At 36.9% G+C, this 26906-nt stretch overlaps 1 protein-coding gene across 8 annotated transcripts in view; it reads right to left on the bottom strand.

The window, feature by feature from the left end:
* The window catches only part of LOC127410877 (echinoderm microtubule-associated protein-like 1), an 84672-nt gene extending 60032 nt beyond the window's left edge, over positions 1 to 24640 (bottom strand). For 5 of the 8 annotated variants that reach the window (XM_051646101.1, XM_051646100.1, XM_051646099.1 and 2 more), the window contains exon 1: positions 12760 to 13233. In XM_051646101.1, coding sequence (XP_051502061.1) covers positions 12760 to 12826 — 67 coding nt within the window. In that variant the 5' untranslated portion in view covers positions 12827 to 13233. Of the gene's footprint in view, positions 1 to 12759; positions 13235 to 24469 lie in introns of those variants that run through there. The other 3 variants (XM_051646095.1, XM_051646094.1, XM_051646097.1) reach the window with 2 other exon arrangements.
* Between the last annotated feature and the right edge of the window lie 2266 nt (positions 24641 to 26906).

Consider the following 26906-nt stretch of genomic DNA (forward strand, 5'->3'; position numbering starts at 1 on the left):
TTGGTTTCTAGTGCATTGCTAGGTGGTTGCTTGGGTTTTCAGAATAGTTGCTAGGCAGTTGCTTACAAACTTAATTCAAAAGAGCTCATGATATTCTGGGTCTTAGATATGGTTTAGATCCTTTGTGAAATTCACTGTAAGTCTATGGCTCTTTTTATGATTCACAAGTTGTAAGTCTGATCACTTAAAATTATAGTAGAATTAGAGGTATCATTCATGTCACTAATATAGAAATCTGATATTTGGCCACACACACACACACATGCCTATATAGTGCACAGACAGACAGACGGATAGATAGATCTATCTCAGTCGGTTGAAACCAAGGAGGGGTGTTTTAGGGACAGCAGCTCTCCAGCACCAAGCTTTGCTGTTGGGGTGCAGGAGGTGGAGGAGCTGAGAGAGGATTAGAAGTATACTGAGCCGATCCTGATCAATGGTTATCCCTGTGCTCCAGGAGAAAGTGCTCAGGATTAACACGCTCTGTCTGCATACATGAGTCTATTGAAATTAGAGCTTGTGTGTTGTTTTGGGATCAAATCAACAGTATGCTGGAGTCCTACAAATGAGTCATGGTTGAAGCCATGGTCTAGTGTTTATAGCAGATGTTCCAGATGTGCTAAGCCTTGGTGCTCATGCAGGAAATGCAGGTTTGAATATGGCATCACCCTCTCTGTCCAAATGCAATCCATCCCCACAGCCAAATATGCATACATCCTTTCTATATAGTATGCCAAAAGCAGTGTATCAATTAAATTGTATGTCTAAATCTTCAGCATTCATAAAACAGGTCGGCCAATGTGGGGTGACGTGAGTCGGGTGGCTCTTTTCATCTGCAAAACCTATATTAAAAAAATTGTTCCTTGTGATTAAACTGTGCTTGTTTAACAAAACCAAAGTAAATTATTTTTGTAGTTGTTGTAAATGTCATATATTTGGGTCAAGGGGCAATGCCCACATTCCCATATGAAGTATGTATGAAAAATTTATTCATACTACTTACCTGCCTACCTAAAGAATGCACTTTATTAACGGCCAAGAAGTATGTGCTTCATCAGATGCAGTACACACACTGACAGTATGCAAAGTCAGACACAGCAAATGAAATTCAATCTTTTTTTGTGTTGAAGTATTTCCTACTGAAACAGGAAGCTGGGGTGAGAAATATCTTAGCCAAAGTCTTAGCCAACGCTTAGAAATAGCCAAAGGCATTTAGTTTACATCACAACCAAATTTAGGCACAACCATGATTTGCTACTTGTTTTTTCTAGACAGCATTTTATTGGGCAAAAATGCATACATCCCTGAGCAGGAGATGCTGTCATCATTTTTGGTCCATTTTTCTGAAAGAGCGTGACTGTAAATTCCACATGTATATATACTATATACAGTATGTTAAAGTTTATTTTGCCAACCTTTAGGAGAAAACAAAATTATGTCACTGTGACATCATCGTGAGCAACAACTTGCTGCAAATAAATAAATAAATCGTTAGGCCCAAATAAAACAGGGCCACATGGCGAAAGATAAGCACCTAAGTTTGCTTCCATTGAAAACTTAGCTTAACTATTTATTTATTTGTAGCAAGTTGTTGCTCACGATGACGTCACAGTGACGTCATTTCGTTGTTTACAAAAAGTCGTAGAAGTACGGCAAAAATCGTGCAAACGCCTTTATGCAGTTTTAAGATATGAGCAATCAAACATAGTGGCCCCATTTTTTTGGGCCACCCTGTATATGCAAGTTGTCTCCTTGGCAAAATAACTTTTAACATATACAGTATACAGTTGAAGTCAGAAGTTTACATACACCTTAACCAAATACATTTAAACTCAGTTTTTCACAATTCCTGACATTTAATTGTAGAAAACATTCCCTGTCTTATGTCAGAAGGATCAGTACATTATTTTAAGAATGTGAAATGTCAGAATAATAGTAGAGAGAATTATTTATTTCAGCTTTTATTTCTTTCATCTATTTTGTGAAGTGCACCAGTCCCTCCTGCAGCAAAGCACCCCCACAACATGATGCTGCCACCATGCTTCACGGTTGGGATGGTGTTCTTTGGCTTGCAAGCTTCACCCTTTTTCCTCCAAACATAACGATGGTCATTATGGCCAAACATTTTTGTTTCATCGGACCAGAGGACATTTCTCCAAAAGTAAGATCTTTGTCCCCATGTGCACTTGCAAACTGTTGTCTGGCTTTTTTATGGTGGTTTTGGAGCAGTGGCTTCTTCCTTGCTGAGCAGACTTTCAGGTTATGTTGATATAGGACTCGTTTCACTGTGGATATAGATACTTGTCTACCTGTTTCCTCCACATCTTCACAAGGTCCTTTGCTGTTGTTCTGGGATTGATCACTTTTCACACCATACTACGTTCATCTCTAGGAGACAGAATGCGTCTCCTTCCTGAGTGGTATGATGGCTGCATGGTCCCATGGTGATATACTTGTGTACTATTGTTTGCACAGATGAACGTGGTACCTTCAGGCATTTGGAAATTTCTCCCAAGGATGAACCAGAATTGTGGAGGTCCACAATTTTTTTTTCTGAGGTCTTGGCTGATTTATTTTGATTTTCCCATGATGTCAAGCAGACACGCAGTGAGTTTGAAGGTAGGCCTTAAAATTCATCCACAGGTACACCTCCAATTCAGTACACCTCCTATCAGAAGCTAATTGTCTAAAGGCTTGACATCATTTTCTGGAATTTTCCAAGCTGCTTAAAGGCACAGTTAACTTAGTGTATGTAAATTTCTGATATAGTCAATTAAAAGTGAAACAATCTGTCTGTAAACAATTGTTGGAAAAATTATGCATGTCATGCACAAAGTAGATGTCCTAAACGACTTGCCAAAACTATAGTTTGCTAATATTAAATCTGTGGAGTGGTTCAAAAACGAGTTTTAATATATGTAAACCTCTGACTTCAACTGTATATACATGTGGATACATGTTTTTTTTTTTTTTTTTTTTTTTTTTTTGGGCCACCCTGTAGATGGCCTAAAAGGTAAAAGACATGGACTAAGATCCACAAAATACAACTATTATTTATGATTTTTTTCTCACCTGATGAATCATCAATCAATGTAAATGCAACAAGCATTCAAATGTATGCCAATAAATATTACATAATTAAATAACCTGCTTAATTTACAGTTGTCACTGACCAACAGCTGTGTAAAGGTTTATACTTTTATTGTGCCAAATTTACATGAAACCCTACACAATTCAACCTTTTAACACAAATGAGTAACTGATCTAGTTACTATTTAGCAGTCTAATATGAAACAGCAAGTGTTCTTAAAGGGTTATTACAAAGTCATGAGGTACATAAGCAATGACTGATTGCAAACATGCTGTACTTCCTCCAGACCTTGTTGCCAATGCCACCTTTTTTTTTTTTCTTTTTTTGGAAATAACAAAACCGTAAATTTAAAAATCAAACTCCAAAGAGACTCAAAATTAGCTGTAAAAGTGTATCAAAAGTGTTATGTCTATGTCACACTCCACACCCAACCCACATGCTCCTTGAACTCCATTTAAACTGATTAAACATTAAAGAAAGCCCACTCACTCAGTCACAGGTGACCTATTGTCAACCATAATAATGAACACACGCGACTCTCCAAAAACAAACACTTATCTTTCTCCATGTTTAATCAGCCTATGTTCACGGGACCCACCCTGAGGCAGCCCCACTCAATCCTATACAGTCACCATAGAGATGTGAGGAAAAACAGACCTGGAAAAGGCACACTTGAGTAAAGTGCCAACCGAGGGTTGTGCTGACTCATGCTCTCCTGAGAAATGGCACAAACAGAGGGGAGCTCTGGTGGAAACCGAAGGAGGCGAATGCTTTTGAAGAAGTCGCAGAGGGTCTGACTCAGTCACAGAGCGAAAGAAATGTAGGGCAGCATTAACTCAAGGCTGGCTCTGCTTTTCCCGCTTCTGACACAATGCTCTCTCAGTGAGTGTGAAAGCCAGGGCTTTCTTCCTCGCAGAACTCAGAGCATTGTGCACACATAACAAACAGCCCAGAACAGTGAGTGGGTGGTTTAAATAAACTAAAATGCTGTTCTAAGGGTGGGATGAGGACACTGTGCAGTAATGACACTGGATGTTACACGCGGAAAATCGTATGTCAAGCCCCTGCAAAGCACATATAAGCTACACTGAGCTGATGGAAAAGAGAAAGTGTGCCATATTTACCAGATATTTACAAGCCTCTGCTGCCTCGTATAATCTATTCTGTACAAAAGGCACATGGGGAAACGCATTCCATGGTTTTCACTTGTGATTTCCCAGTCGTGCACTTACAACTGTTAAATTTCAATTAGACAATGGATGCTCAAACAACAAATACAGAAAAATGTAGTAGCTATGCAATCACAGAAAGCCTTTTGGTTGGGCTTATTCTGGTCCACAAGACTCTTGCAAATATCTTAGACTGCTGTACATGATAGACATGCACCGTGTTTTGCTATATAGCATTAGCATATTTTAAAACACAATTTGAATAATCCTGTCTGCTTGACACTCCCAGAAAGGACTCTTTGTTTTGGAAGCCCTTGAGGGGGAGTGAGGGAGTGGAATATTCCAAAATAGCTTTAAGGAAAAAAAATTCCTTAATGTGCACAAATAGCACAATAGCATACTATGCCTTCAGGGGACATGTATGCTTTATATATGTCAATGACACCTTGCACTGTACTGCTTATGATGGAAAGGTCCAATAAAAAAGCATGTCCTTCAAAGCAGTGAAACCATATATTGGTAAATTACACAAGTTTTACAAGTGTGAAACTTGCGTTGGTTAATTTGGAAATAGTTTATTGATTGAAATGACCTACACCATCTTGTTCAATAGGCTTTAAATATTTTACATTATTACACAACTCAAATATTTCTGATTAATGACCACACATCCAGGGATAAAGTAACATTTCACCAGTCATCCTGGTAAAGTTAGTCATCTTTCCTGCTTCTCGTATCACTCTCTCATTTCTGCAGGTAAGCTAATAAAATCATTTAAATTAATTTAATTAATTTAAATAAAAATAACTCAAATTAATATTTCATGTCCATTTATTTATTTATTTGGCAAGCAGTCTTGTAATAAGCAGGATAATGAACAGTCACACGGTCATTTTCGCTACACAAACACCAACAGAACTTCACAAAGACCAATGGCACCAGCACACTTATGAAGTTCTTTGTTCAGAGGTAAAAAGAAGTTTGAAACGACATACTGTTTGCGAACATTCAGACATCAGCCACACCACTTATGAGGATACATATGAGGACGCTCAAGACTACATCAACTAATATGACATTTAAATGTGTTATCGATGACTTCATGCCTCTCTAGTCGAGTAGAATTCACATGAGATCAGTAAGAAGCTTGATGATTTAAAGTAATATATATGCAGTAAATAATGTGTAATTTGTAATGTTTACATTGTGCATTCATGGCGGTAATGCGCTAACACCCATTACACTCTGCTATTGTAATTTCTGATGAAACTGATCATAATGATCAAACAGATCAGGAGTTTGCACCAGCTCACTAATAACTCTGAACACATGTGTGTTCAGGTTGACTGATCTTGACTGAGAGAACAACATAAACCGAATTAGCTGTCATCCACAAAAGTAGGTGGAGCTCCAGGTCACACCTACCAATTATGCAGACCAATGGTAGTAAGGTGTTTAGCAGCCGGTAAGAAGTTTTCCTGAAAGTTCAAGGTGTTACAAAGAATTGAAACAAACTCAAAAACACCTTTTTGGCCAGATTTTGTTCTAAATGAAGTCACACCCATTCATCAATTTTGTATGAAGTATGCAGAGGCCTTAACATGCATACAATATATAAGGACTTACAGAAAAAACAGAAAAGTAGAGTGTGAAGAGGAGGGGAAGAGAGATAGAGAGAAGCACTAATGGCTTTGGACATTCTCAGAAAGCGCAGTGCAGTTGATGGCTTTAGAAATGTTATCAGTAGTGTAATGGGAGAGAGTGCCAAATAGAGGCAATGCAAGTCATCTGAGGTCTGCCATATAGCAGACAAAAACAGCCACATCAATATCACCCATTTAGAAGACGACGACTTTTATCCCACAGTCTGCAATCTTTTTACGAGAGCACAGCCTAATAAATAACAGCTCAGGAGCCATAATACTAAAGGAAATCGATAGCTAGCTTTGAATGAGTCTGCAGCGCTTGAAAAGTTATATTCTGTGTATCAATATTTACCTCAAAATTCAAGTGACAGACTTGTAACGTTAATAAGAAAGGGAAAATAAACGATTTCTTCCACCTGATAAAACATCCTGTGTCTGCTCTCTTATGAGATAAAATTATTCTAAAATTGCACTGGGATTTATTAGAACACAGAAGAAGATGGAGCAAGGATTTCTACCTTTAACATCCACAGAAAGCAACTGCCAAAGTTGTGGAGAGCTCAAGTTTACAGGCAAGTGGTAGCTTTTGTTCATTACATGCCCTCAATCCCTTCCTCCCTTTGAGTTTCTTGTCTGGTTTGGTTGGTAACGTGAGCAGGACTTTAATCCTAATCCTGTTGGCTCAAAGGAGACCTAATCAGAGGAAAGAACCGAGTGCCAAGAACATTTCTCTGTCAGCATTGGCCGAATGAGACAACAGCAGTCTGAAAGATTGGGAAGTCTGGTGGATGTTTAGATGCCAGAACACCAGACATCCCATTACTCCACTGCCAGAACTCAGAGCCAATCTTTAATCCGAGTGAGGACATGAGGTAATTTTCCCTCAAGGATCCACCAGGAAATAATAACACAAGATGGTCACATTCTGGCTGAAAGATTAGATGAATATTATCCCTAAAGTGATACAGTACTGTGCAAAAGTTTTAGAAACTTGTGAAAAGTTTTGTATAGTGAAAAAAATTCAAAAGTAATGCCATAAATAGTTTTAATTGATCAATTAACGTCGTACAAAGTGCAGTAAACAAAAACAAAAAATATATATATATATATATATATAAAAAAAAAAAAGCTAAATTAATATTTTGTGTGACCACCCTTGTCATCAAAACAGCACCAATTCTTCTGGGTACACCTGGACACAGTTTTTTAAGGTTCTTGGCAGATAAGATGTTTCAAGCATCTTGGATAATTCGCCACAGTTCTTCTATCTATTTAGGCTGTCTCAATTGCTTCTGTCTCATGTAATCCCAGACTAACTCTATGTTTAGTGGGGGGCTCTATGGGGACCATGCCATCTGCTGCAGGGCTCCCTGTTCTATTCTATTCGCAAAAGAAATGTTTGGGAATCTAAAATCTAGATTTTCTATTAACACACTAAAGCAGAAGATAAAAATACCCATGTAAAGATAAATGTTTTTGTGAAAAATCTTGTGCATAAGACTTTTGCATAATACTGTACTTCACTCCAAAATGGAAATTCTGCCATTATTTACTCAACCTAATGTCATTTCAAACCTGTAGGACCTTCTTTTTCCTGGATCAAAAAAGGAGATTTTAGACAATGTTAGCCTTGGTCAACATTACGTTGTATTGCATGGAAAAAAGATGCAATGAAAGTGAATGGCGCCTGTGGCTGTCAGACCCTAACATTCTGCCTTTTGTTTTCCACAGAACAAAGAAAGTCATAAGGGCTTAGATAATCTTCCCCTAGCACACAATTTTGTCCAGAATAAAAAAATGGCACATCATGGTGATTGACGGCAGTGGTGGGATAACAGGCTGATAACATTGTGAATTCAACAACGCTAGGTCAAAAGTTTTGCTGGTGAAATCTGTCTTTGCTTACCGAAATTCAATTCACTGCCCCATAGTGGCTGAAGCTGGACGTGTTGTTGAATGTATAGAGGGATGTGTGAGCTCCAGTTTCTGGATTTAGCTGTAAATGATGTAATATAGTCAACTGGAAAACCTAACTGTCAGTGGAGTAAAATTTTTATTTTGGAGCGAAAATTTTAAAATATGAATTGCTCTCACCATTGTACAGTGTATGTGATTACTTCTTTCCACGGGACCAGAACCCTTGTACTGGAGATTTGATCACACAACGTGCTGTCAGTAGCGCTACACTGTGAACCCGAATAAATTAACAGAACTCAAATTTAGGTAATCTGTTACATCACATTTAAGTTAATAAAATCCAAATTTAAATGGAACTGTCAGGTTTTGATTTTGTACTAATGCATGATAATTGCTCTTAACTTGAAAAATGAGTAAGTTAACACTTACATTTTGATGGCAATTTAAATTGAGTAAACCACCAGATTATTTTTTTTTTTTTGCAACACAAATCAATTATTTCCATCATTTTATTCACCCACGTTAAGTCTGACTAGAGATTTGCTTAATAATGGATAAAGCAGTAAGAAAGATACACACTTGGTATCAGTCCGCAACCTAAGTTTAAGCGCCACTCTTCATCATAATGTTAACCCCCAAAACAGAAACTCTTCTAAATGGCATCATAAAACATTACACACTAAAAATTTCCCCCTTTACGTTCATGTTGCAGAAACACAAAAACACTTAATTTTAACATTTACGTTCCCTATAGAGTCCCATGCAAAGCATGCTGGGAACAAGAAATCCCCTGCCTAATGAGTTTATCAAACAAAAAAAACAAAAAATAAGTTAAACTATAAACAATAACAAAGTTCAGGTTACTTAAAGGTGTCAGTTTTGTGACCTCAAAGTTCTAAATACTCATCAAGATTAATTTGAATGACTTAATTTTTCCCTAATCAGTACAATTAATTACTTTGAGCATTGGAGTTTACAGTGTAGGGTTCCCACTTGAATTGCTGCAAAAATGTCTGATGGGGGAATGGCATGTGTCAGTAATTCAGCTGAAAGGCGTTGATTGAGTACATGAACCTTCAGAAGAATCATGCCAATTTTCTGTGTGATCATGTAGGGCAAAATGGCATTGGTTCTACTATTTGTAGCAACCAAACCTGCTGCTGCAATTTTTAAATTCTAGACTCAGGTGTAGGCTAGACACAAACTTCAGAGGCTGAAGCAGTGCTGGTCCTCCCCCTAGGCAAACTAAGCAAGTTGCCTAGGGCCCCCAATCCACCAGAGGGCCCCCACCCTGTCAAATACATTGTAAGTAGTTTCAAAGACATTATACTGCAAGTAGTGTTGATCATACTGATGGGGGGCCTCCACACAAATCTTTTTTTAGGCCCCCAAAAGGCTAGAACCAGCCCTGGGCTGAAGATAATCAGCACATTCAAAATGTGTTCACCACAAAGCTATCGTCTGGCTTCAGAAGACTTAAGTTTGAGTAAATAAAGTCCAAATGTTTATTTTTAGGTAAACTAAAACTTTAAATGCTGATTAAAGCTGTAAGAGTCTATAAAATCCCTTCATTAAGGGTGCCGAGAAAATTGGAGTTTGTTTTCTGACCCAGTATTCCTAAATGTTAGCTGATCATGTTCATAATAAACAAATGACATCATACCAGAGCTTCAGATGGGCCCTGTACTACCAGATGATCTCACCACAGCACTCTCCAGCACACCCGCATTTAATTACCCACAGTCCTGCAATTCCCTGACAAGCCAAACTCTGCTGAATACAGGCCAGTCAGAGCAACTCACTCCAATTCAGCCAACCAGACAGAAAAAGCTACAGAAAAGAGTTAGAGCAGATTGTCTCTCATTTAAAGAAATAAAACATGACATTTTGAAAGGCAACTAATGAACCTGGCACAAAGCAGATTAAAGGGCTTTTACCCAATAAAAAGGAAGTCTTCAGTCTACTTGTCTGTCATGTAGACAGAGCTAAGGGGCTTTGGGGAAAAAAAAAAAAAAAAAAAAAAAATTTAACATTACATGGTGTTGTCAGGGTTTGGGGAAGGAACAGGACTCAATTTCAGACAGGAACAGGTAAAAATAAAGTTTAATTACAAAAATAGTCCAAACAGGTCAATCAGAAAATATAAAAATCCAAACCAAAATACTGACCACTGGAGACACAGGCAGGGGAAAATTCAAAACATGCAAAGGCAGGTACCAGAACAAAACACAGACCAAAGGGATAAGCCAAAAAAAAAAATCTAGAAATTGAAGGGAAAATCCACACAAAAATTAACAAAAAGTACTCACAAACACAATAGGGAACAGACAAAATATATAGCGAGGAAAATCAGAATGGCAAACAAGCAGAACAGGTGAAACAGATTAATCAATAATGAGACAAACGAGGGGGCGGGGTCCAGAAACAAGACAGAGCACATGGTGACAATAAACAAAAGCCATGTGCTAGACAGGAACACAAAAACAGAAAACAGGTGACAGGGTCCCAACACTGTATAAAAACTTGACCAGAGTGTCAGGAGCCTGACAGGTGTAGGGTTTGTAGGGTCATCACAACCACATTTTTATCTCATAACTTCAGAGTAAACACAAGACCAACCTCTGATCTTCATATCCACCCAAGTTCTCACATGGTCGATATGTAGCTATGCCACATGACTCCAAACCAAGCATAATATCACCCCAAATATTGGATTATCAAATGCAATATGAGCTTTGGAGGAGATTATGGAGTGAACAAACACAATTACGAGTGAGCATATTGATCTCAAAGGAGCCTGCACTAGACTAGATTGGACTGACTCTACCAAGCAAGAAATGTGAGTAGAGCACTATAGAATTAAACTTCACTTTGACAAGATAAACTTTGAGGGATGAAGCATTTAATGTGATATTAGGGTGTTGCCTGAGTTTCGACACCAGCACATTCACCATCGCAGGAACAGGGAGAATTTCAGAATGCCTTAACTGTTGCTATGATGTCATTTAAGGTTCCTTGATAGGAGAGATTAATGGTGTTTGACAGAACACTGACACACACTTTTAGTCATCCTGTAACAAGGAAAGCCCATACAAACCCCTATCAGCTTCACTCTTCTTCTTTTTCACTTTTATCATCCACCCTTACCACAAAGCCTTGAAGCGCCAGCATATGCACACATGACTACAGATTACAATCAGGATGGCAGAAGTAAACAACAGAAAACACCCTTGAACATGACATGAGGAACACATCTATCAAAACCAGGATCACACAAAACAACAAACATCATCATCATTCTTTAAATATAGTCTTAAAGGTTGAGTTTCATTATCTGTACAGAATGTTCTGATGTAATAGGAGGTAACAAATTTATCTCCTTTGTTTAGTTTAAAATAAATCTGAATATCTAACTAATCTGATTCTGTTCGAAAATAACATTAAACACCTTCTACCTCAGTAATATTTCAATTGTTTCTCTGAAACAGCAATGAGATTAAATGGAGAGCAAATGGACACTTTTGCTGAAGTCTCCTCCTCCTCAGTTTTTTCTCCTGAGAAGTTTTCTCTAGAATTTCAGAAGACATCACAACAATGTCTCACACTGTGCTTAGATTTGCCAAGACATCAAAGTATGCAATTAAAAGTCAGAGAATTCAATGTGAATTCAACTATTTCTAATCAAATTCAACCAAGGCCAAATTATGAGCTATGCTATCCACATCCATGTAATTTTATAGATCTATACCCTAAGACACATCTGAGACAAAGTAGTTACTTAAACAAAGCATAATCAAGAACTCTGTTAAAGGGACAGTTTACCCAAAAATTAAAATTCTCTCTTCATTTACTCAACCTCATGCCATACATGTCATTACTTTTTTTCTTCTGCAGAACACAAAGATTTTTAGAAGAATATTTCTGCTCTGTAGGCCCACACAATGCAAGTGAATGGTTAGCAAAACTTTGAAGCTCCAAAAAAGCACATAAAGGCAGCATACAATTAATCCATAGGACTCCAGTGGTTAAATCCATATCTTCTGAAGTGACCCAATCTGTTTGGGGTTAGAACAGACTAAAATATAACTCCTTTTTCACTATAAATCTTGACAGCAGTCTCCTTTGTGATCATGATTTCAAGTTCGATTACACTTCTAAGCACCATCTAGTGCTCTGCACACACACCAAGTGCTAGGAAAAGTTATCAAGCTTGAAATCCTGATTGTGCCTAGAGACTGCAATGAAAAGATGTACAATGGAAAAGGAGTTACATTTTGGTCTGTTCTCACCCAAGACCAATTGGATCGCTTCCAAAGACATGGATTAAAACAATGGAGACATATGGATGACTTATATGCTGCCTTTATGTGCTTTTGGAGCTTCAAAGTTCTGGTCACCATTCACTTGCATAGTATGGACCTACAGAGCTGTATTCCTGTAAAAAGTCTTTGTTTGTGTTCTGCAGAAATGAGAAAATCATACACATCTGGGATTGCATGAGGGCGAGTAAATGATGAGAAAATTTTCATTTTGGTTGAATTATTCCTTTAAGTTTCCTAAATTATGACAGGGAAACCTCTGAGCAATACAACCTTCCTCTTGGTAATACAGAGTTTCAGATTCAGAAGTGTTTCACTAAACATGTGACATTTTGAGAAATTTTCTTCTTGAGGAAAATATCCTAAACCAACAAATTTTTGAATGCACCAAATAATTGATTATTTCATTGTTGATCATTTCAAAATGATGTTGATCTTTTCAAACTTTCCCTTTTGTGCCAAAGTTGAAGGACTGAAGAAAGGTCATAGAGGTTAAGTGCAACAAATGAAAAACCACACAGTCCAGCTGAAACTACAGCTGTTTCCCTGAACTGGAGGAGATACAGATCATAGGATGCACAAGTTCTCACAATAAAGACAGTACATGATTCTTTTACCATTGCAGAACTGCAGCAGTGAGGAGGTGTCATACAGACTACTGTAGCTGGAGAAGCCGTCCTCCATTATCTTCCTCCCCTCTCCTTTTTGCCCGTTCTCTGATAACTTCCTTTTACTTTTGCTGGCTGGTCACTGCAGCTCTCTCTCCATTCAACATTGAGGCTTCTTGTGGGGTCAGCCTGCCAGTGTCAGTCACCATGACAACCCATTCACCCAAAGACTTGAGTCACTCCTTGAATAGGTGGACAGAATTGGGACTCCCAAAAAAAGAAAGTGGAAATATTTTTGAAGTTATGAAAGACAGTTCTGATAGTCCTTTATTTCTTCTTTGTGTCCAATATTTCTTCCTTGAGCTTTTCTTTGGTGCTCTTCTAGGTGAGATATCCAAAAGAAATATAAGCCTGTGCTGTCAGAGGAGGTGCTGCTAACGAAGTGCGTGCGAGTGTTGGGAGTGAGTGTAAGTGTTTGTGTAATGTCGAGGACACTCCACTGAGCAGCCTCTCCTGCTTGCTCAGACAGGGGAAATGGACCAACCAGAGTGCAGGGGGGTGGGGCCTTTTTTTTTTTAAACACAAATCCTCCCCCTCCACAGCTGACTGAGAGACTCAGCTCTGATGCTGTTGGAAATAGAGTGCTGGAGAAACAAAACTAGAAAAGATGACTTTGCTGTTTTAGAAAGGTTGTAGAGAGTTCCTAAAATAGAAACAAGTTGGTATGAATCAATATTTACTGTGTTTACTGGTTAAAGGTATTTTGTGTGTATTTGGACACATAGATTCAGACATCCGTTGTACTAAAACACTGGAGCAAAGAGGATTAGTCATGTGTTGTTTGTGCGTGAGGCTAAACCTAAGCTTTCATGTTTCATCCAAGCAGGAAAGAAGCTGTACACTGTAAAAAGTGGTTTATGGCTTAACTATTTAAATATATATATATATATATATATATATATATATATATATATATATATATTACAAACACTAAAAGAAAAAACTGTCAAATGAGGGAATTAAAGCATTGTAGACAATAGTAGTACAGGAACAGTTCACCCAAAAAATAAACATTCTGTCATCATTTACACCAAGGTCTGTGCTTTATTTGTAACATCTGAGATATTTCTTCATAGTGTATTCTTGGCAAACATAGGATACTGTAAAATATATGGCAATATATGGATTACAAGGTAAAGAATGCCCCAGAAAATCAAATCCAGTGGGCAAATATAGCCTCTTAATGGATAAGTTCATTTCTGACACTGATTTACACACCCTCATGGCATTCCAAAGACTTGTTATTCTAGACTTTGTCATTCCAGAAATTTTGAAGAATGTTGACACTGCTTGTTTTACATACAGTGAATGTTAATGGTGACTGAGGCTGTCACTAACATTTTGCTTAACATCTTTTGTTTTCCACAGAAAAAAGAAATTCATATGGGTTTGGAACAACATGAGGGTGAGTAAATGATGACAGAATGTTCATTTTTGGGTGAACTATGCCTTTAACGGCACTCACCATGAATGGACTAAGAAATTAAGCAGCATTTCCAACATGAAGGAGGGTTTTGGGGACTTTTCCATATCAGTGACAATTCATGATGTCACACTTTCCACCCTTTATTCCATAATCCAAACAAGCTTGCAGAGCAAGAATTACAGCTAAACATTGACTATTCAAACCTTATCTGCCTTCAGACAGACAAAGCTGCCTGGATTGCCATAAAAAAAAACCGAGGCTGAAAGACAGACTGAGAGAGAGCAAGAGAGCGAGAGATAGAGAGAGAGAGAGAGAGCGAGAGAGAGAGAGTGAGAGCGAGAGAGAGTGAGATAATGAAAGAGGGAGAATGCATCTCAGTTTTGACTGTGGGTCGTTACAGGGGAAGACCTTTTTAAAATATTAACGAGGCAGGTGCGCACTGTGGAATATGCATAAAGATGACAACGTGGCCTATATTTACAGGTCTTCAAACAGACAGAACACAGTCAAATGGTGAAAAAAGGGACAGAAAGGCTGGAAGAACCTCTTTAAAGATTATTCTCCTGACCCCACCCCCCAGCCTGAAATAATGGCAAGTGGAAGAGAGCTGTTTCAGATTGGATTTCTTGGGTTTTTTGTGTCCAATTTGGCCATGGCTTGTTCCTCAGAAGCCAAAAGAAATTAAATGATCTGAAGTCGATGATGAGATGAGACCTCTCTCTCTCTCTCTCTCTCTCATATCAGAAAGCCTACAGTGTTTATTCCTAGGCCTTTTTATATTGCTGACACAGGCACTTATTCTGCCTGTCCCACTAAAGAGCAAATCATGGAAAATTTCAAATGCTATCAGATATTACATTATACTGTATATCATCATATTATCATATCATACCAAAATGACAATTTTATGATATAAAAATTAAAACTTTACAATAAGGTTCTATACTTTACCATTATTTATTGCATTAGGTATCACAAACCAACAATTATTAATACATTTTTTTAAAGCATTGGTAATCTTGGTTAATGTTAGTTTAAAAATATACTATTGTTCATTGTTAGTTCATGTAACTATTGTTAACATACACACTTTTAAATTATAAACTTATTAGTAAATATAGAAATTAATATTAACCAAGGATAATACAGTATATGCTGTAAAAGTATTGTTCATTAGTGTTAACCTAATAGTAAAGTGCAACCAAATTGTCTTTGTGTTAAAATTACATATTGATATTTTTCTTTATTTGCATCCAACTGTGTGAAAACATAAATACAGAACTAACCTTGAAATGTAACTATTCAGTTCAAATTGGTTTGGAGATTCTATGGTTTCCTTTCTCGCTGAGCTTGAACTATTACAGTGCATTATAATTTTGCCACAGAACAGCGCAAGCTCTTTATGATGATTTTACAGTGTTGGCTGTCTGTGTGCTAATTGAGTCCCAGGGCAAACATAGTATGGAGGTGGTGCTGAGAGAGTAGCGAGTGCATAGCTCCCTGGAGAGAGAGGGGGAGAGGGGATAGCCTGGGAAGGGAGAGAGGCAGTTCATCATCGTAGTGTTTTTAGTCTTGGGATCCCTCGGGTGACAGCTGGATAGTGCTACACCCTACTATTGTTGTCCAATTATACACACTACACCTTTCTCAAACAAACACATATACACATACAAGATTGCAAATACAAAATGACATACACCACACCAAATAGGAGCTTGGTTGGAGATCAGTTATTGTAAAGGAATTATATGGTGTAGGGACTCACTGGTACATTAACATTCCTGCACGTCCACAAAAGCTTACATATTCACAACACTGTATAACTTAGGAAGCATTGCCTCTAAATCACAGTGGGTCAAGATTAAATACAATCAAAGTGTGATGTCTCAAAAGAGGATTAATATTTACACTGTTGAGCCATCTGCTCCAGAGAATATCTGTATTTTATTTTATTTTATTGAGGATGATAAAATAAAAAAGATAGAGTAACAGGAAAGAAAATACATTTGGTAGCACTTTACAACAAGGTTTTATACGTTAACAGTTTAATTAATATTTAATTAATTAATATGATCTATTAATGAACAATAGTTTTACAGCATTTATTAATCTTGACTAAAGTTAATTGCTAAATATACTTTACAACGTTTACCTTCAATTTTATATTGTTTATATAAATTGTATGAGTTGTAAATGTTAACAGTATATTAATAAATAAATGATAAATGTGATAAAACAAGATTTTGCACTCTGACATAATTCAACAGACCTGTGTATCCTTTGTCATTTAGCTCATACTCTTATTAAAAACAGCACAATAGTAATACACAACAGTCTTGTCTATTGTACATGAAAGAGGAATTCACATTTTGAATTTGCTGACATTTTTCCTTCTCCAGAACAACAAGTGTACTGGCATGTCATAACCAGTTAGGAGGTAGTGATCATCTAATGGCATCTAATAGTGCCTGAGGTTTAGACTAAAATAGCACCTGCACCTTCTGCTCTGCTGCTCATTAGTGAATTAACATTAATGTGATGCACAGAATAAAGCTTCTCCTTATAACAACGTATTGTACATTTTGTGAATTAAAAATTAATCATAGTAAAGGGATGATATAATCCCCAGTGACATTAAAATCTCTGTACACTAAAAATTTACACTAAAATTAAGCCTGGTCTAAAAATGTAAAACTTTCTGAATGCCTTCTGAATCTCTATTCTTAGTCTTTTTGAAACAAAACCCTGAGTCGTGCTTGCTACTTTTGGAAGGCTGGGTAATCTCATCGTAGTCTAGCCATGTTTGTTATGACCCTGACTGTCACCACCTAGCAACAGCACCTGACCCATCCACACATCCTGGAAATCTTCACTAAACTTTTAACAGCAAAACATCAAAATATCACATACAAAAATCTAGGCAACAGTTTACAATAACTTTCATGACTTCATTAACAAAGATTCTTATGTTACATCATGCTTAACAGATAAGCTAATATACTGTTAGAAATGTCAGAACCTTTATTATTAATCATTATTAAGTTATTATAAAGTGTTATCAAAATACAAGCTACATAGATTTGTGTGTTGACAAAGTAAAGGTTGTTTCTGATTACTCCAAGATTATGATCAAAATATTCCTTTACTCTAAATTTATGATCAAATTTAGGAAGTTTTTGGGGCAAAACTAAAATTAAATTCATGATTTCATGATTAATTAATAAATCCCAAATTATCAGTGCAGTCAGGAAGAGTGCGGCATACTGCAACAATGTGCATTTTTATGAAGTTTACAGAAGTCTTCTATATTGTAAAAAGTGTAACCTGCAATTTTTACCTTAAGTAAAGAGCTGCACTTGAAAAATGAAGTCATTACCCTTACTTAATTGAATTGTAAAACATTTTTACAAGTAATTCAATGTCTTTCATTCAGATTAAGTCAGTTTCATTGAGCCAACATAATTTAGTTGTATTAGGTCAAATTAATATACTGTAGTAGTTTTAACTCAACTTCATTAGGTTCATCAAACTTTCTTTACTAAGGTTTATTTAACAAATGTTCTCATGTTGGACCAACTTAAGTTATTTTATTAATCATTAGTATATGACAGGTGAGAAAATGTAAGGACAGTGAAAAAAAGCTGAGCAGCAATTAAATCAAATATCACTAGTAGGTAAAAGTCCATCCTCAAATTAAGCACAAGTGCCATTCTTTACCACAATGGTAACCCCTAAAGGTGGACGCACACCGGATGAGAAGTGGCTAGGACACGTCACAGTATCAAACGCAAGGCATGACGATGTTGTTCAGGTGGCAGACAGTACACACAAATATTACCAAGGTTTTTCCCTTGTTCAAGAATGCTAGAGTGAATAATCTATGTCCTTTGATAATGATTTGGGTCGAATTTAATGGAAAATATGCAAGTTGCGCTCCATGGCCCGGCAGAAATTTAAGCAGCCTCCACAGTTGTAGCCAGGCGGCGGCGGTGTGTGGACCTTCATTGAAAACTGTTGTTTTGAATTTTAGAATGCGCCATGTCCTCCACCAGACGCGTCCGGTATACGACCCCCTTAAAACTGCAGCCTAACAGACACTCTTTTTTAATATATCAACAGAACATTAAACATAAAAAAAACTCTTCTTATTGTCATTTTGCTCAAAAATGCATAAAACACTTCATTTCACTTTTTCTTTCTATCCAGTCCCACGCAAAGCATGTTGGGAAATGGAAATTGGCTTTCATCAATGCTACATTAATTCCACAAAAAGTATTCATGTACTGTAGTTCCAACTCCATTTAAAAAAAATTAATGGATAGAAGACATTGAAATCAGGATGTGATTGTTCTACAACTGTGCAGTAGTATTTAATTTTAATAAAGTAAATTGCACAAGCAGCAAAGATTCTATTTTTGAGTGTATTTATACCTGATATAATCCTTAACATTTATTTTGTTGGTGTAACAATGTATTTAGATTGATACAGAGATGATTAATATTTTTTTTTAATTGATCAATTAATCAAACGAGTTAATTAAGATGTTACCACATGAAATACAGTACATTTTTAAGTAAAAAAAATTTCTGTACAAATATAACAGTAATACAATTTGAAGCACTGGCCAAACACAGTGTAGATGGAAGTGACTAAAAGACTGAATGTTTTATTTCAACAATGTCTAGCAAACATATGGAAATAAAGATTGAAATACTGAGATACAATGTTCGTGGTATGTCAGAATATAAGCAAAAATAATGTAATGCTTCAACAACAAAGAAGCCTTGTAGCACAACTATGGATCTGTAATTATGTATATATCAAACATGTAATTCTCTTGTCAGTTCTTTTTCATCGATTCATGAGTCTTAATTTAACTCCCTTTCTGTCTCCAACACTCCATTCTTATCTTACAGTTTTCAGCCACAGAATAGGGATTGTCTGTCCTTGGAATTGAAATAGCACTCAAGGCCATCTGTGCAGTGAAAAGCCATTAGCCTAAATCCAGAATTAAGCAAGGTTCCAGACATCAACTTACATAATGGATACAAACTATGCGTTCAATATTTGTCCATCTCACCATTCTTTTAAAATATAAAATTGTCTGAGGCTGAAGATGTTTACACATCAAACAAGAGGGTCAGTGCTAATTAATTATCAGTGTTATTAGTTAAACAATACTGGTCAGTCCACAGTGACATCATTGAAATGACATCATAAGAAGGTGTGTTTAATTGGACACTAAAAGACTGCCAACACAGTGGATTAGCAGAGAAGAAAAAGTTTAGTTGTGCGCAAAGGCTAAGCAAAATCAGCTTTCCTGCAACATTCACTTTCCTAACAGCTTTCCTAACCCTCCAAACAATGCTTCTGTTTTAACAGTTTTACAGTTATAAAACATTAAAAACATGAAATAGCATGGTATAATCATGTGTTACAAAAACATATTTATCATTATGCCCTTCACTCACATGTTTCCAGTACAATAAATGAACACAGGGTCAGGGCACCCAAATCTACCTAATTTTCTCCCTCACTTCCTGCACTGTGCTTGTTCTGACCCATGCAGCTGGTGTGGGTTGGGAGCTGACCAGCCAGCCATGCTGGCTCCCCAGGGGCATTCTTATCCACAAAGCCCGTACCACCACCTGGTCCAGTCACTGCATCCACATGGCCCTTTTAGTCTGAATGGCATTAAGAACAGGCAGGCAAATGGGAGAGGCAGCAGGTAGGAGAAAGGGGGTGACACTTTACCATCAGGGTGCCTGGTGATCTGAGACCACCCCCCACCATTATCACCATTTTCGACATGTGATGATGTCATAATGTCGCTAAAGCTTATATCAATGCTCATAAATTCACTCAGGCATCCAGCCTCAGGTGCAGTTACAATGTACAGTGTTACTGTTTTAAAATGAATGACAAGCCCTAAAAACGATATAGTAATGACAAGAGGTTTTAGATTTTTTTTTTCTTTTCTTTTTTTTTTTAAGTGCCTGGAACAACTAATTTTGGGTTGTTACAGTATGTTGAATCACATGGCCATATAATTATGTTAAATTATTCTTTTTTGTGCCAAGTTGGTTCTGTGAAAAAGAACACTGTATATAGGGATTTCCCCTCATACAGTACTAGAGTTGACAGTTGACAGATACCTCAGAGTATGTAAACACTTTGACAGTAATCTGGAAAATTAGTTTTGGCATGAAATTTCGCACAGTTTAGATAAAAGGAAGTCCTAATACCCTAAATCAACTACGGATATAAACATACTGTGTATGTTGGTCTTACAGAAAGGCAATAGATCATTTATTTGGGTTGTATCACACACACAGCTGTTTGCCAATTCGAGTATAATTTCCTCTGTGTTTATATATGTTCTCCTGCTTGCATGGCTGTGTGTCCTGTGAAGCAGCAACAGCATTAATCATATCTGACAGGGATAAATGGACATCCCCCATCCCCCAGTTCCTGTATATAGAAGAACATACATTTAGTAGCCTACATGATGCTCTAAATGTACAACTGTCCACCTAATGTGTTTCTTGTGGTAAAATCTACAGAAATTAACTGGATTTATTCAATATACAGTATATATATATATATATATATATATATATATATATATATATATATATATATATATATAGTGTATTTCACCGATCAGCCACATCATTAAAATCACCTGCCTAATATTGTGTAGGTCCCCCTTGTGCCACCAAAGCAGCGCCAACCTGCATCTCATAATAGCATTCTGAGATTATATTCTTCTCACCACAATTGTACAGAGTAGTTATCTGAGTTAACATAGACTTTGTCAGTTTGAACCAGTCTGGTCATTCTCTATTGACCTCTCTCATCAACAAGGCATTTCCGTCCACAGAACTGCCGCTCACTGGATGTTTTTTGTTTTTGGCACCATTCTGAGTAAATTCTAGAGACTGTTGTGTGTGAATATTCCAGGAGATCAGCAGTTACAGAAATACTCAAACCAGCCCATGTGGCACCAACTATCATGACACGGACCAAATCATTGAGATCACATTTTTACAGACATTAACTGAAGCTCCTGAACCGTATCTGCATGATTTTATGCACTGCACTGCTGCCACACGATTGGCTGATTAGATAAACGCATGGATGATTGTTGGTGCCAGATGCGCTGGTTTGAGTATTTACAGTATATATATATATATATATAGTGTTCCACTGAATTACATAAATCCTTGTCGATATACTGTATGTAAAACTTCATTTTGGAATGTTCTTGCTGTTACGGTAATGTTAAGATTATCCAAAGATTAAAAGAGTAGCTTAATCCAATAACATGACTAGTTCATTGGTCAAACCAATTACTGGCCGGCTTCAGTGGTTTTGCATAAGCAAAATATAGTGCTCATAAATCACATTCCTCTAATGGGACCTTAACAGGATAGAACAAAAGTAATGGACTCAGGGGTGCTTTACTCCTCACTGTGAACATACAGCTTGTTTTTAATAGAACCTCACATTACCAGTCCCAGACTGTCAGGATTAAACCGGTCGATCAATACACAGTCTTAAATAATTCTGTCTCCAACACAAAAGGCCGAAATTACATTAAGAGTGGAGATGCTCCAACCAGACCAGATGAGTGAAATAATTATATAAAATACTCCTATCTCTTGCGATGGAAAATACAGCATGCATTTTAAAGTGCCTTGATGATGAACAACTATCAAACCTCCTTATGTTGCTATAATATCCTGCGATGTAAATAGAAACTGCATAGGTATATCCGGTTTGCATGCTTGTGGATTCTCCACTTTAAAGCTAATTTCCGTTATTTCTCATCCCTTTTGACAAGAGAAACCAGGCTGGGTCAGTAAAGGAGTGTGCAATGCTTGTTGTCTTGCCTGCAAAAAAGTTAACAAATAAAGGCTGCTAGATGTTTGTCACATCTCCACGGCTCTCAGTTATCATAAAGGATATTATACATCACATTTATAGAGTAAACCTTATCCACCATATATGAGTACAGATATTGACCACAAATTCCACTGTCCTTTAGAAGCTTAGAATCTATACCAGTTTGATCATTCATTAGTATGGCACACATTTATTATGTGTCCACTGCTTTTTTTTCCCCACGTTAAAAAAAAAGCTGACCTAAAAAAATGTGCTTTATTTGGTTACATCTAAATTATCTGGTTTGATTTGAAGTCAAAAATATTATTAAACATCACTGAATCAACCTGACTACATTAGGTATACCAAATAATAATAATAATAATTTTAAGGGTTTGATCAGGTAGAAAAAGCTCCTTATGGCTAATTTCTGCCATGACACAATTCTCCACGGTTGTGAGTTAGCTGACCTTTAAGCAGGTGGGCCTACTGTGTGTTGAAGGACCACTATTTTGAATGGCTGTACAGTGACACCCTGTGGTTTACTCGCAGCAAGTATGTTCACTACCGGTAAAAAGTTTTGAAACACTCTCATGATCGTTTCTCATGATCTTAAAAATCTTTTGATCTGAAGGCGTATGCTTAAATGTTAGAAATTAGTTTTGTAGACAAAAATATAATTGTGCCACCATATTAATGTATTTCATTATAGAACTAAAATGTAATTAAAAAAAAAAAGTTTTTGAAATTGATGACTTGGACCAAATAATAAAGAAAAGCAGCCAATAAGTGCCCAACATAGATGGGAACTCCTTCAATACTGTTTAAAAAGCATCCCAGGGTGATACCTCAAGAAGTTGGTTGAGAAAATGCCAAGAATACATCTAGGCAAAGGGTGGCTACTTTGAAGATGCTAAAATATAACAGTTTTTATTTATTTTGGATTTTGTTTAGTCACAACATAATTCCCATAGTTCCATTTATGTTATTCCATAGTTTTGATGACTTTACTATTATTCTAAAATGTGAAGAAAAAAAAATTATAATAAAGGATAAGTGTTTCAGAACTTTTGTATATCTTCTAATAGGTATACATGCTTTCAGAACTTTCCAGCCAAGGTGAAGTCCAGCACAGTTCAGGCATTATAATAGCTCTGATGCATTTAGTAAATGGCTTTTTTGACAATTAAATGACTAACAGTGAAGACAAGAAAAGCACTGACAGATTTATATATGGAAATTCTAGATATCAATAGTAATGTCCAACCTTACTGCAATGTACTGTTTATCTATACAATATTGAAATAACACAATGTTCATTTAACATCTTGTGTTAACACAAATTAGCAACACACTAAGTGGTTGCTAGACAGCTGCATCATACAGCATGAACTTCTGAGGCATGCAAATGGCAATGACATGCCAGATTCCTAACAACAGATTTCACTGGCCTCGGCAAACACACAGCAGCAATGAGTTATCAGATGTGACTACCGATAAAATCCACAAAGACTTGGAAGAAAATGCATAGACATTAGCACAGCATTCTTCATGAAGTCTTCAAATATTAAACATTGCATTATGGCTTAATGCACTCATGGCAAAACAGAAGGACAAATAATAATAATTAATAAATAAACACTGGTTACATTCTAAAAGCTTACAATAAAGAAAAGACAAACTGTTTTAATATGCTCTGATTATAATACAGTATATCAGAATACAGGCATTGTACTGTACCTCATACTGCAGTGTTATACTAGTTATTGGACTAGTACAATACTTGATCAAGTACTGTAAGTGCTGTTCCCCACATTGGAGGGGAGAAGATCTATTTATATCTGATTGTTTTTGCTGTGCAGCCAGCCAACATTCAGACTTTCCCAGACTCTATGTGTGGTAAATGATCCCTTCAAGCATATCTTATGTGAACAGTAATAAATGTATAGCTATGAAGCACATACTGTAACAACACAACACTCTGTAGTACAGATCTTATAAATAACTGCTGCAACATTTCTTAACTGTGATGTATGATCCACATAAATCATGTGTAGTGGCTATAACACAGCGTCTCCCCTCTTATGTCACCGTCCTTGATATACAGTAGATTCAGCCAATGTTCTCTTTCATAACAGATACACACATAGAACTGAAGAACATTTGTAAAATGATAGCTTCTCTGTTAAGAACTATCCAATGGGAGAGATGACTGGTCTGAGAGTAGCCATATACGGCTAAAACCTCTGCACTCATATCAAGCAGAATATTTCCAGGATGAGTTGTCACAGTGGAGCTTGGCCAAAATAGGATAAATACTACATTTCTTGTCACTGGATACTCACCCATCGCAAGTCCCTCACAGTCTGACATTATGGAGTAGAGTGGAAAACTCTCTCGGATGAGTCTCTGATGGGATAGTTTCCAACACGAAAACTTTGACGATGAACAAATGGCTCTTTGAGATTCCGCACACCATCAGACCTCTCTGTCTCTGCCCTCGCCGGCCAGCTGAGAACCATGGGATACAAAGAATGCACATCAAGCACTCATGGCCGGGCCACTATTGGATGATAAATATGTTTACACCCTCCCTCTCCTCTCTGGAGGCAATCCGTTTAATCTGACTGGGCCTGCTATACTGAGAGGATCCATTCCAGAATAGAAATGCAGTCACTCTTATTTTGAAGGCCACTAAACATATCCAACTCTGAATTTACCAATGGATAATGAGTGACAGCAGCTTGTTTTGCCTTCGTATTAAAAAAGAGAGAAAAAAAAATGAAAACACAAGGGAATTTTTGTCTGTAATGCATGATTACTGTAATATTTCATTTTTGACAGGAGTGAAAACGAGGCTTTGAGGGATGCACTTGCAGTCTCTTTGATGGCACGCACTGTATTAAAGCTGTATAAAAGTCCAACATCACCTCGAATTTTCACGGCTTGTGTTTTCTGATGTTTTTTGGTCTACTGAAAGTCATCAGCTAAATGATCAACACCAATTTAAACTAGATAGGTAAAGTTTGACTAGACAAAGCCTTGTCTGAAAGTTTAAAGTCATTTTTAAAGTTTTAAGATTGATGGTTGTACAGACATTACAGTAAGACAGCCAGCTAGCTAGATAGTCAGACAGACTTTCACATGGATAGTCAGATAAACCATCAGACAGACAGATATAGATAGATAGATAGATAGATAGATAGATAAAAACTTAAAGCAGATTAAAGCACAAAAGGCCTTTTGTGGGTTTGTCTGATTTTTTTTTTTTTTTTTTTTTTACATTTGGAGTTTAAAGGGACTAAAACGTTTGTAGAATAACAGTATGTTGGCTTCATCAAACAAAACATTACAATTGTGTACAGCTCACTGAACACACTAGCCTCGTTTTCATTCCAATCTAAAACGAAATGTTTGAATAATAGAATTAAAGCTTTTGAATTATGGATTTTAGTAATTACTTCATTGGCAGGTTTCTTGTCAAAAAATGACCATGGTAAACTTAATTTCCACTAAATTACCACAGTTACTAGGCCTACAGTAGGCAGCCTAACTTGGTTTTAGCCAACCCTTTCATAAATGTTTACACTGTTTACATTAGATCCCTGTCATATTAATTTTGGTTTTACAGTAGTTACGATAGTATGGCTGTATGGTATTTTGAAACTTTGGTTAGCGAGTAGCTACTTTCATGATTTTTGTAAGGACACTCCCTATGTAACCAAATAATGCTTTTATCTATCTTTATATATCGACCTGATATTGCGTGACAAACAACAAAAACTATCTGGACAGATCTATGTGTCTCGTTTGGAAGGATGCGTCCTCCGGAGGTCGCATTTGTCGGCCGCATAAGTCAGAGGCTGTCTCGTTTCATAAAAGCGAGTAGAACACTTCGAATGCGACCTTCTTTCACGGGAATTCAGAGGATGCATGAGGTGTATCCTTCGTGGGCTCTCACAACCCACAATTCTTTGCTTCAACGGAAATGTCTAAAAAAAAATAAAAAAAATGACGCCAATTTGCCCGTAAATATGATGTTCAAACGCAAGGAATGTTAATTCCCAAGTTTAAGTACCTCAGTAGATGGGTGCCGAGTATATAATATGTATTATTATATTGATATATAATTAAAATAAAGTATTAGACTAAAACTACACCTGTACAATCTATTTTATTTTCTCTTTACATCATTATAACGCTCCTAAAATTTACCTCCTACATTCCCTTCTAAATGGACTTTGTTACCGTCTCACTCGAAGTGCTCGCGCTTGTTAAAGAGTGGCGTGCTGTCATAGCAACCATGGTACTTTCTGTTTCCGTTTGTCCTAAGAAGGCCGTCTCGTTTAAATGAGACTTGTTTAAAGGAGGACACTCGGTATACTGCAGCCTTCAAAGTACGCATCCTACCTAGCACGCAGCCTTCGAAACGAGACACAGAGTGGGTGCATCCGGACAGTTTGTAAGCACACCCACCAGATGGCACTATGGTAGCAATGTTAAATTTGTGATCTCTATTCATATAATTGTTTATTTTCAAAGGGGTTTGTAGCATAAATGAAAAACTGAGAAACAACTGAAATCAGCTATCAGCTAATGGGACATTTTGGAGCAACAATACAGCTGGGATTCTAGAGATGATATGCTTAATTTCTACTGTCATTAAACATGATAAGATAATAGTAATCTGTGTGAAGCCTGTGAAAAGTGAGGTTTCTTACACATTCTCTTGGGCAGCAAACATTTACAGCATTGAAGATATAACTACATTCATACTGGTAA

The sequence above is a fragment of the Myxocyprinus asiaticus genome, chromosome 20 (genome assembly GCF_019703515.2).
Source record: "Myxocyprinus asiaticus isolate MX2 ecotype Aquarium Trade chromosome 20, UBuf_Myxa_2, whole genome shotgun sequence".
In the NCBI taxonomy this organism is placed as follows: domain Eukaryota; kingdom Metazoa; phylum Chordata; class Actinopteri; order Cypriniformes; family Catostomidae; genus Myxocyprinus; species Myxocyprinus asiaticus.